The sequence below is a fragment of the Pinus tabuliformis genome, chromosome 5_1 (assembly GCF_031772625.1).
Source record: "Pinus tabuliformis cultivar Carrire ecotype Pingquan chromosome 5_1, CPIR1, whole genome shotgun sequence".
NCBI lineage: Eukaryota > Viridiplantae > Streptophyta > Pinopsida > Pinales > Pinaceae > Pinus > Pinus tabuliformis.
The window spans coordinates 934,482,032-934,494,148 of record NC_142305.1 but is presented as its reverse complement, the minus strand read 5'-3'; the positions used below and the strand labels follow the sequence as shown (position 1 = coordinate 934,494,148).

At 39.8% G+C, this 12,117-nt stretch overlaps 1 protein-coding gene across 4 annotated transcripts in view; it reads left to right on the top strand.

Moving 5' to 3' along the window:
• Nucleotides 1-12,117, top strand: part of LOC149167846 (exocyst complex component SEC6-like) — a 504,852-nt gene that overhangs the window by 221,970 nt on the left and 270,765 nt on the right. For all 4 annotated transcript variants that reach the window (XM_089433197.1, XM_089433196.1, XM_089433194.1 and 1 more), the window contains 2 exons: nucleotides 267-407; nucleotides 534-713. In XM_089433197.1, coding sequence (XP_089289323.1) covers nucleotides 267-407; nucleotides 534-713 — 321 coding nt within the window. The remainder of the gene's footprint in view (nucleotides 1-266; nucleotides 408-533; nucleotides 714-12,117) is intronic.

Genomic DNA, 12,117 nt, shown 5'->3' with positions numbered 1-12,117 from the left:
TAGTAAAAAATTGTAGATTTGATTGATGTTTTGCAAGATTGCTTTGCATGGCAGTCTTACATTTCTTCTGAACAATTTCATTGAAATTTGCTTCTGATTAATTGATATAAGCTAGTGCAGATTATGCAGTTCAAATTGGTCAAGAATTTCTGCATTAAGCACTTTGTCAAAAAGATGGATTCATATTTTATTATATTTTTGTTGTCTTTGTTATCTCTATCATAAGGTTTAAACCATGCCTTTTTAATGCTAAAATTTCTATTCAGGTAACAGGATGGGTTGTTGAGTACCAAGATCACCTTATAGGCCTTGGTGTGGATCAGTCTTTAGCTCAAGTATGTGCTGAAAGTGGTGCAATGGATCCTCTTATGAATGCCTATGTTGAACGTATGCAAGCTACAATGCAGGTTAAAATGAAGATGCCTCCTCATTAGTCCAGAAAGGCAACTAATTAGTATTCTTAGACAGCATACACTTCAATATTGAATGTCATTAAGTGTGTATCAATGCTTATAGTTGCTCTTGTGCTGTAGAAATGGTACACAAATATATTGGAAGCGGATAAGGTCCACCCACCAAAGAAAACAGATGATGGGAAGCTATATACTCCAGCAGCAATTGATTTATTTAGAATTCTTGGTGAGCAAGTGCAGATTGTGCAGGAAAATAGCACCGATGTAATGTTATATCGGATAGCGCTTTCTGTTATTCAGGTAGAACAATAACTCTATCGAATTGTTGCGTTATGTTGGTAAGCATTTGCTAAACAGTTCAACATTGGAACAGTGATTAGCCTGCCACTTATATCTTGGTGTGTTGGAATTTGGAAGTGAATGATATAATAGTACAATATAGAATAAGCCCAATAGATTGGGCTATTTGGTTGTTGCCATTGTTTTTGGGTATTTGGCCAGATCCATACAAGCAAGTGCCCAGTTCAAAACACCCCTGGGTGAGCTGCATTAGTCCACACTAGAGGTTTACCAGGGATGCTATCGATGCGTGTGGGTAGGATTCCTTGGGTTTCACCACAATAATTTCCTTGGGGAAAAAGAGTACAATATGGAATTACAGAGTAAAATTTAGAGTGTTTTTGCTCTTGCTCAATGGATGGAAGCAGCTCATCGATTTCATAAAATTTTCTATTTCAGTCAGCTTGAGTGTTTTAAGTTGAATATTTAAACTTTCCTAGCCTGCTTTAGTTTTTCATCTACTGCTTAGGTTTCTCGTCTGTGGTGTGAACATTAGGGTGTTTCTTTTCAATTTTGCGGATGTTGTAATTTCTTAAATTATGATTTTCACTGTAAATTGAAATGTCATCCAAAACCACAGTTACAGATTTTCCAAGATATGGATTGTAAAGTTGGTTCATCAATTGTGTATACAAGTTGTTATCACCTAGAAATACCTTTCCTAGAAAGGAACCAAAGGCGCCTGGATAACTTTACGGCAATGTTGCAGGAAACACCTAATTTGGCCACATCCTAATACTTGAAATACCTGGAAATGCTGAAACAGGTACAAAACGTCTTGGAAACATTGTCAGTTTTACTGTATGGTGTTTCCGAATATGGAAACATCATACAAAATGGACAATGGCATTTCCAAGCCATTTCAGGCATTCCTAGTGATGTTTCAAGCGCCTTTTTGAAAGATTTTGGGCCTGCCGAAGTGCTTGAGAGGGGACTTTGACCCATAGGAAAATGTCACCTTGTTTGTGTCCCTGACCCCTAAAAACAAAATAGAGATAGGGGATTGAGCTTTGAGGAGTTTGTCACCTTGGTAATTAATGGTAATATTAATATCTTAAAGTAGAAGTTGACATTCCCCTTTGTCTAGCATTTTTTTATGTTTGTACTTAAACTTTTAATATTACCATTAATTGTTTTAGGATGTTTGAGAGTGGTTCCAATCTCATGGACTTAATCTGGAGAAAGTAGAACTTCATATACCATTCAAAATTCGGTAGATTTAACATTTTTCAGGAATTCAGGGTCAACAAGATTGTAGCATTTCTACTGTGTTAGCACACAAACCGACACTTTAGCTCAAAGTGCCAAAGATGGATGCTAGCCTTGTGAAACTCAAGAGGTTGACTGCTATCGCCTCACATGTTCTCCCTTGCACTTTAGACTTAGGAAAAGTATTGTAGTGAAGGGGTTTCCCAATGGGTTAACAATGCTGTGGTAAGTGTGGGAGAAGAGGGAACCTAGAAACAAGATTGACGAATGGAATGAAAACTGTAATGGGCTTGGGTGTTGATTGAAAAGGAGTTTGGTGCCTACCTTGCTTTGGCTATGGGTTGACACTTAGCCTATCTTGAGGCTTAATCCTTGTATTAGGCCTTGGGATTCTAGGAAACCATAGGTGCATGCAGTAAATTCCACGAAGAAAACACTTGGATGTTTCAAGATATTAATGGTGAGAAGAGTGTATGCTAGCACTTCCAATGTCATGTCCCTTCTCAAACACATTTGTAACAGGGTGCTGCTACACCATCTTGCACAATTTTGACTAAGGAAGAGAACCCATCATTTTCGACTTAGGGACTTAGGAGGCAATTCGACTTAATTTGGTTGCTAGTGGAATGTGGGGGCCACCCACATGGGAATTCAAATTGGCCCATTCAAATAGGTTGGAGGGAAAGTCGAATAGGTGGATGGAGGGGCCCACATGAGGCCAAGGAGGCCCAAGGATTTATAAGGAGGGGGAAACTCTTATTTTTGGATTTTATTCATACATCTTGCAAACAAAATCTCTTGACTGTTCACTTTGTTGTTTAGCTGAGTCAATCGGTTGTTTAGCCATGAATCTCTTAAGCGGGAGATTCAACCTCTACTTCGGGGGACCATCTGTGCCTGCCCTAGAGAGGCAGTTCTACAGGGATTTCAGGAGTTCCAAGTCAGTGACAATAGCACCACCAACCAACGTAGAGTAGGGAGTGTGTATTTCTAGCTAGCTAGAGAATACGCAAAGGAAGATAGAGGTCAACAGAGATCAGATTTTTTGCCGGAGAGTTAGAGCGATGAAATAGCAGCAATAGACCGACATTCTTGCTGAGTTTTATAGCCAACAGAGCCAACATTCCAGCAGTTTGAATTGCTGGGCTAGGGGACAGCGCAGATGCCACTCAACAATTTTTCGTGGAGCTTAGGAGTAGGTGTCTTAGGCCAAGAGCTCACCCGGGAAGTTAGGGATTGGATAGGAAGGATCAACCCAACACTTTGGGGGCATTTCCGGGAGGATTTACAGGCACTTTCCAGCAAACCGAGTTTTGTAGTTGTAGTTGAGGTTGGGCTCCAAGGGGGTTAAATTTTAGAAGTCTAAACCAGCCAAAATCCTTTTTGGGTTTTCTTGGTTTTGGACAAGGATCCCACATATAAATTTTCATAATTTTATGAGCATCGGAGGTGGGTTTTTAAGCCGTATCTTTGCAACAGACAGTGTAGAATTACTGGGGATTGAATAGTGCCTTTGGGGGTCGATTTTGGGAAGTCCAAATCGGGCCAAACCATTTCTGGGTTTTTTTGGGTTTTGGCCAAGGAGTTTGTGGCTGAAGTTTCATCATTTTCTGAGCAACGAAGGAGGAGTTTCTTGCAGTCCCTTTCCTGACAACAATGAAGTTTTCTGGGCAACGCAGAGCATTAGAGGAGCAGTAATTTCCAGCATTTGAGATCATTGTATTATCACCTGGGTTCTATGATCTATCATGCTTGCCATTGAGGCAAACCCAGGTGCATCCCTCCATACTATTGTACTTGCTCCATTGATTAATAAAATGGGTTAGCTGGTTCTTAATTTTAGAGTTTTTTTGAGCATTTGGTGATGGTTTAAAATTTTTGTGCTGTAAATCGTTTTTGCTTTGCATATCACTATTTATTTAAGTTTGGAACATTACATCCAAGTAACAAGAAGTAGCCCCTATTTTATCCAAAGGTAAGAGTTTGAAATCAAATAAGGTTTTGCTAGACTCAATACCCTAGATCTAGAAATAAATGACTAAAGACTACAAGAAAGTAACTTTATCCCATAAGATATTCTAGTTGTAACAATATGCTCCTCACGTGGCTAGTTGCTAGTTCCTTCATCCACTATATCAAGTTACATATAAGCAATTTTGGCAGCTCTTTACAATGAAACCCTCAAATAAATTACCAAGATAGACAAATAATACAAGTATGTGAGAGTCACAATGTTTTCTCTTATTCTCCATCTAATCCAATCCATCTTACAAATTTAGTGAGCAAAGCCTTATATAGATTTTGGCTCTTAACTTCTCATACAATAAAATATGAATTGTTTTCTTAAATCCAATAGTTCTCCTATGAATAATGATAAAATAGTCATCTTTAACATCCTCAACAAACTCTTTATTCAAAATAGGGAAGCGTTTGTTGAGATCTATGTTGCCAGGAAACGTGGGTGCGGGGAAGGGGACAGGGATGGGGACGGGGACGGCATTTTGGGAAACAGGGTGCGTGGGTTCGTCGGGTAATATAATAATATTAAATTTTAATAATTAAATTTTATAAATTATAAATTTATAATTAATAATATATATGAAATTTGAATTTGTATATTTTTTCAACTTTAAACAAGAAAACTTTAATGATAATCATTTAAACATGTTTAGTCTCTCCCATATAAAAACACAATTTTTTCATAGGAAATCATTCTTCTCAACCTGATAGTGGTCTAGACTTTTCTTGATGTCTAATCATCCACCTGCCCCATGCATGGTGTGCTCTGTGGTAAAGCAATCCCAAAAAGTTAAAACAGTGGCAGCCTTACCCTTCCACAAAACACGCTTATTCATTTAGGCATATTTTCCTAGTTTTAATCTTAACATGATGTTATCAGAATGCTGTGAGAAATTGGCAGATTTTGATACCTAATTTAGCCATTTTCCAAAATATCCCTTCGCCATTTAACAGCATCAGCTGATTACAGCTTATGGTTGGTCTCAATCCTACTTTCTATTTGACCGAAAATGTATGAACCTGTATGTGCGCATTTACAGTTTAGAATTTGATGGTTATTAACTTATTTGGCTCGGGAATGAATGTTTCATAAATTCATTCCAAATTGATTTACAAGAATCTGCAGGCTCAAATTACAGAGTAAGAGGTCTCTTTTCCAATTCTGGTTCCGATGCCATATAATATTAAAGGCATTGAAGATCCACAAATACGGGAGATTCATAATTTACATTGAGACTCTAACAAACCTTGGGCATAAGTTTTGAAATTGTTTTTATAAATTTATGGCATAAGACTAATGGAGAGACTGATCATAAGAGTCTCCTGCGGTAGGAAGGGACTCATGAATGTGCAAACAGCTACCCTTTTTTTCCAACTATGGTCATCACTTTATTAAATATTTCCACAAAGCTACAACCAATATGATATGATATTCTGCTTGTGGGATTGTACACCCATAATGTTCCTTTTATAATATTGAGATATCATAATCATATATGATTTCAAAATACTGTGTCGCTCATAAGTTTTGAAAAACTTATCACTGTTGATAAATTTTTACAATGATTCATTACCCTTGAGCAACACGTCTTGCCCACAGAGCAATGCTAAGGCATGTGAACAAAGACAGTGTTTGGAAACTGTAATCTTTGGAAATGATGGCAGAAAATTTCCTTGAGAAACATTCAGAAGACCTTACAACCATCTCTGAAGGACAATCCATACCAATGACCATCAATGACTCCAAAAATGATATCATTCGTTTATGGCATATATTCTATATTCTATGGCATATCATTCGTTTATGGCATATCATTTTTTAAATTTCAATAAAAAAAATTATTTGAAAATTAAATTTTTAATATAGTTTTTTTATGAAGAACCCAAAGAACCCGAAGAACCCAAAGAACCCAAGCACACGAAGAACCCGAAGAACCCGAAGAACCCAAGAACCCAAGCACCCGAAGAACCCAAGAACCCAAGAACCCGTTAAAGGAAAAGAACCCAATTTTTTTTTTTTGAAGAACCCGGTTCTTCATGGAAGAACCCGGTTCTTCTGGGTTCGTCTGGGAAGAACCCGTACCCAAATCCGGTACTTGGGTGCGGGAACCCGGGACGGGTTCGAGAACCCCACCCCCGGGTGCGGGTACCCGTGCAACATAGGTTGAGATCTATGCGTTTCTTTAGAAGGTCATAATAATCTAATCTAGGAAACAGTTCATAGTGAAGTTCATATCTAGTTGACTCCAGGAGCTAGGTGGGCCGCTATGACACATCATGGGGGGAAGGAGGGTCCACTTAGTCGATGACATGAGGGGATCTAGCACATGACATTCTTATGTGGATATTCATGGAGTTGCATGTGATTTATGTTGAGAGGCAAGATTCTTCTTGATAAAACAATGTGACGAGGAGGTTGTTCGGATGCAGAGGAAATCTTCTTGCAGTCTTCGATGATGGATGGATTACTGGAGAATTTCTTTGTCGAGGACAACAACATCTTTAGAGTGGGGGAGGATGTAAGGCCCTCAAGGGATGTGCACTTGAGTCACCATCGATGACGCAAGCTAAGTCAAGAGGTGAACCAACGTCACAACATTTGCAACAATAAAAGTGATGATTTGGGGATTCACTGAGACAATCACAATATGTGACAGGACAACCAACTGAGTTGAGGCGAGATTGTAATGTCCCTTTTTTTGGACATTGGGAAAGGAGAGCATCTTATTATCCTCGGTTACAAATTAAAATTGATTATGGGCTATGGAAGAATTAATTAAATTAAAAGTGACTAAAGAAAAAGAAATATTATAAGTCACTTAATAAAAGAAGAAAAGACCTATGGTATTCGGATGACCCATGGTATTTACCCATGTTATTCTGTTAGTCCATGCCTATTAAAGGAGATGAGTGCTCACTCCTTAAGCATTCATTTGGATTATTGTTTGTTGTTGTTGAGTTGAGCTCTTGGAGCTTTTCCGGGTCAGCCCATATTATGTAGAGGGTTAGTTTTGGTGGTAAGTGATGCACCCTGGCTGATCCAATATGGAGGTGTTTCGGTCTTGAGGCATATACCCTAGCCACTCGAAGAGGAGGGATCAAATCAGATTGGCTCACTGGGCTTAATGAGGAGATCACGAGGAGAGGTCAACGAAATCTTTCACTGGTGCATAATGTTGGAGGAGCCATTGTCAACCATACACATATCTTGTTGGTGTTTTTAATAGGTTCTTAGAACCACATTTGGCATGTATTTTCAGATCCATATTTGATATAATAAGGTTGATATTTACTGCATATGTCTCATGTTTATTTTGATTTGAATCATGTTTGGGTTTCATATTGCCAACTATTTACTTGCGCCGATAATTTTTCAATTTAATTGGGTTTTAAATAAAGAGAAATTTTGGTGTAATTTTTTGAAGCAAAGTTGTGGAAAAATTTGTCAAATTATTTTTCATGATATTACAAAGATGAAGTTGTGCATGAGACGAGCCGAGACGTGGCTGCGGGTAGGGTGCACGAGAGGGGCTGAGACATGGCGACCAACCAAGAATGGGTGACCAAGACAGGCCAATGAAGGCAAGCGACTCGGGCGCATGATAAGTCGGCTCAAATTGAACAATTTAGAGTTGGGGTTTCATGCAAAGGTCAGTTAATTGAGCGGTTAACTCAACTGAACTGATGTGTCGCTTGGAGTGATGTGCCCCTTCGCATGCCCAATGACACGTATAAGTAAACCGAGGGAGAACCAAGTGGAGACAACATCACTTAGCATCTCAAGCAAGGCTTATCATTGCTGTCCTCGACAATCTTGCTTCTCCAAGGCTAACCTCAAACTACTCAATCTCCTTCTCCCATCTCCATAGTGATTGTCGTTTCCCATCCGTCTTTGTCTACTGTGCATTCTTCCAATGTACTAGATACTCTCGCTCTCTGTTTCTTCCAACTCTGGTGGTCTTGTAGGTAACAAATTCCTCAAGCTCCAAATCTAGATGATCACGAATCATAGCTTGTCCCCATAGTGGTTTTGCTCTCTTAGGTTCATCCATGTCTAACCGACCTCTCTTCAACTGACTGATGTGGAACACTAGATGCTTGTGACACACATGAGGTGGTAGCTCAAGCTCATAAGAAACTTGCCAAATCCTTTTATTCACTTGATACAGACCCTCGAACCCATGAACAAGTGACATAAATTGTAGCTAGACTACGCTTTATTTATCCTTATGGATAATTTATTCATCCTTGTGGATATTTTCATATTCAAGATATTTTAAATATTTTGTGTGTGAGCAAACTTTGTTCAACTCATTTGGTATCAGAGCCTTGTTTCCGATGCTGGCCTTTGACCACTCTCTTATTAAAGTTTTGTTTCTAATCTAGCCTTTGGCCACACTTTAGTCAAGGCCTAGATTTTTTTACCCCAAATTTTGGGAAAACCCATTTTTTCAGAGTTTCTTTGAATTATCTAGTTTTTGATCACAAAATCATAACCCCAAGAATGTGATGTAATGTCCCAAACGAAATAAATTTGGAACAAACTCTTCACATAAAATTTATCATGCATTTAACAGAAGATTGCCATGTAAAGTTAAAGACAAACAGAGCACTACAATCCATAACACACCGAACAAGAAAATTCTCAGCTTTATTATATTATATAAGTTGAGGTTTTACATGCACACACAACCCATATAGCTGAGATGAAAAGCTGGCCTCAAATAGATCTACAATAATTCTGCAAATCGGCCTGCAAAACAAACTGAAAACAATACACTGCAACTTGTGAACCCTGAATGGATCCACCAAAGGAAGAGATGGGTGCTTTCTGTCTCTTATTGAATCACCTAAGGGTTTTCGTCGTGGGGCTACTGCTGAAGTAGAGAACCACGTTCTCAAACCTCTCCACAAGTCTACTGGGTTGATATGGGTCCCTGCTCAACAGATGGTGGTCTATTCGGTCAATCAACCAGATCTGTCTAAGGAAACCTGTCCCTCTCACTATAATAGGCAAAGGTGGGCAAGATGTGCTACAAGCCCTATCTATGTACTCCTGGAGAGGGTTGTGCCCTAGAAATACTACAGCTCTATCGCCTGCCACTGCACCTATCGGCACCACATCAATGGGTAGGCCTAACGATGGATGCACTGCCATCTCAAACAACTCCCTCCTCTGATCGGGAACTCAGCGCTTCTATCGTCTACTAGCCTCTCGCAAGACTATCCTGTCAGCGTCTTGAGGACAAGTGTCTATGAATACTGCCTCCCTGGAGGTTGCCTGCACATCTGTCTGCTCCACTCCAACGACTGGCCCCTGGCCCCAAGGGTGTCGGCTCATCCTCCATCATGGGCTGAACATGAGCCACTAGCTGATTCTCCAAAAATGGCCCATCCTACACACTATGTGTATCATCTGTCTCATTCTCCTCCACGTGCTCTCTATACTGAATCATCAATCGCTCATCTGCTCTCGGATCTCCTTCCCTCATGGGGACAATCGACTGCTCATCATCCTCCCCTACCACACATGGATGCATGTCTGTGCTACTGTCACCAACTCCACATGACTGCTCGTGCTCCTCAGAGGTATCATTATGTGAACCCATGGACTCGTTTAGAGAAGAATCCTCACCCTCAAAGTCAAAAGGAATCTCCTCCTGCTCTACCTTTGTCATCTCCTCAGCATCACTCAAGCATGAGTGGCCAAGTCCCCAAGGTCCCTTGCAGACAAAGCAAAGTCCCTTCCTTCTCATCTCATTCTTGCTGCATGATCCCCCAAACCCGAGTAGCTTCTCCCTGGTCAACTGTCTCCTGAACAGTCCAATGTTCTGCTCAACCAACCTTTCGGCTAGCTCATAAGCTAAGTCACCTGACACGGGGATTCAGGACACGTAGGATTCGGGATTCGTGGTGTCGGATTCGGGACACGCTGACCCCCGGAACAGGACACGTTAGGACACGTTATATATTATTTTATTAAATATATATATATATATATATATATATATATTTTTTTTTTTTAAATATATATATATATATATATATATATATTTTTTTTTTTTTTTTAAATATATATATATATATATATATATTTTTTTTTTTTTTAAATATATATATATATATATATATTAAAAATTAGTTTTTAGCATATTTCTTACACAAATTTTAATTAATGATACAAATTTATTGATTTCAAACATAGATCTTCATCTATAGCTATTAGCATGCATAGTACATACAAAATTTAAATAAATGTCAGTGGTACTGGTCACATAAATGATAAATCTATTAAAAATTTAAATCATGATTCATAATTCATAACTGAAAGACAACTTACAACTACAAGATAGTAAGATAAACACACTGACAACTGTAGTTTTCTCATTAAGTCATCAAATCAAAATCTGTTACATAGGTAGTGTTGGTGCAATGGCAATGGCAAATAGAAATAGAAAATATAAAACAACTATAGGTATACAAGCCTCAAGGCATCAATCAACATCAGAATCAGCATCACTGTCCCCATCATCATGGTCCCCACTGCTCTCCTCTGCATCCTCCTCCTCCCCTGTATCCATAGTCGCCTCTGCATCTGCTGGTATGGAGGTTGACCCCTCTAAGTCATCAAAACTAATAGGGTCTAGCACTGGATCACCGAGATCCATGTTGGCCAATGCCAACTCAACAGTGGCGTCCAGACCCATATGTTCAGGAAAGACATCCCACATCTTTGTCTTTCCCCTCAACCACTCTTCCCTCTGCCTGTAAATAAGACGAAGGTTGGTGTGCACATACACCATTGTCTTTGCCTTGGACTGCTCAAGCCTGTTCTTCTTCACAGTATGCAAATTCCCATATGTGCTCCAATTCCTCTCGCAACAAGAGGATGAAGTCACCTGAGAGAGGAGCCTCATGGCTAACTGCTGAAGAGGAGGGCTTGTTGCCCCATGATTTGCCCACCAAGAGTAGGGCTTCTTAAGCCCCCTGTCTCTAATCAAATCATAACCTCCAAATCGACCAGTGCCAGTGGAAAACTCTGCAAAGGCATCCTCCACCTCAGCAAGCAATGCACTATCCTGATAAATCCGCTTCAATGCCTCTTTCCTCCCCTGTGAGATTTCACCATCCATGTGAGGAGGGAATCTGCAGGAAGGTCCACCATTCAGCCACTCATGGCTGTAGTATTTGGGGTTCAATGAGTGAGCCAAACAATGTAAAGGTGTACAATTCTTGTCCCATCTGCGGACAAGAATATCATGTATGGTATCGCAGAAGGCCTCTGGTGATGTCTCATACGGGGGGCACTCACTCTGTAGAATAATGCTCCTCACAGACTCAATCATGGAATCCCATCCCTCATAAACCTCTCCTAGGATGGGTTTGTCTGTATCTGCAACTCGAAGCAAAGAGATGATAGGGTCCATGATCCGAATAATTAGATCTACCCTCTCCCACCAAGCATCATCTAGTACCGTGTCCTTCACTCTTTTAGAGGCTGCCTGATCTGTCTTTCTCCAAAAAGACCAAAACTCAGAAATAACCATGGACCCAAGAGCAGTCTTGACCTCCCTCAACCTCTTCAACATCATGAATGAAGATGCAAACCGTGTATCAACAATCTTCAACAATGATAGATTGCTGTACTCCTTGTAGATAGTGAGGGCATTTGTATGATTTTGCACAAAGTTACGTATATGTCTTGCATCCTCAATAATGCTTCCAATCCAAAGCACATTAGAAGCAATGGATTTCAGTGCTAAGTTCAATGAATGAACAATGCAAGGTGTCCAACACACTTGTGGATATTTAGCTTCCACAATCATGCCAGCCGCCTTGCAAACAGGTGCATTATCTGTAATGATTTGCACACAAGAATCAACACCTACCTCTTCAACAACTCTAATAAATAACTCACCCATAAATTGTGCATCCTTGTATTCGCCAAGTGTATCCACTGCTTTCAGGAAAACTGGACCATTCAAGGAAGACACCATGAAGTTGATGATTGGGTGTCGTGCTGGATCTGTCCATCCATCAGAAACAATGCTAACCCCAGATGTTGGCCATGATGCCTTAATAGGCTCGAGCATTTTTTGCACCTCTTTTTTTGCCTTCGTCAACAATGTGGTTCTCA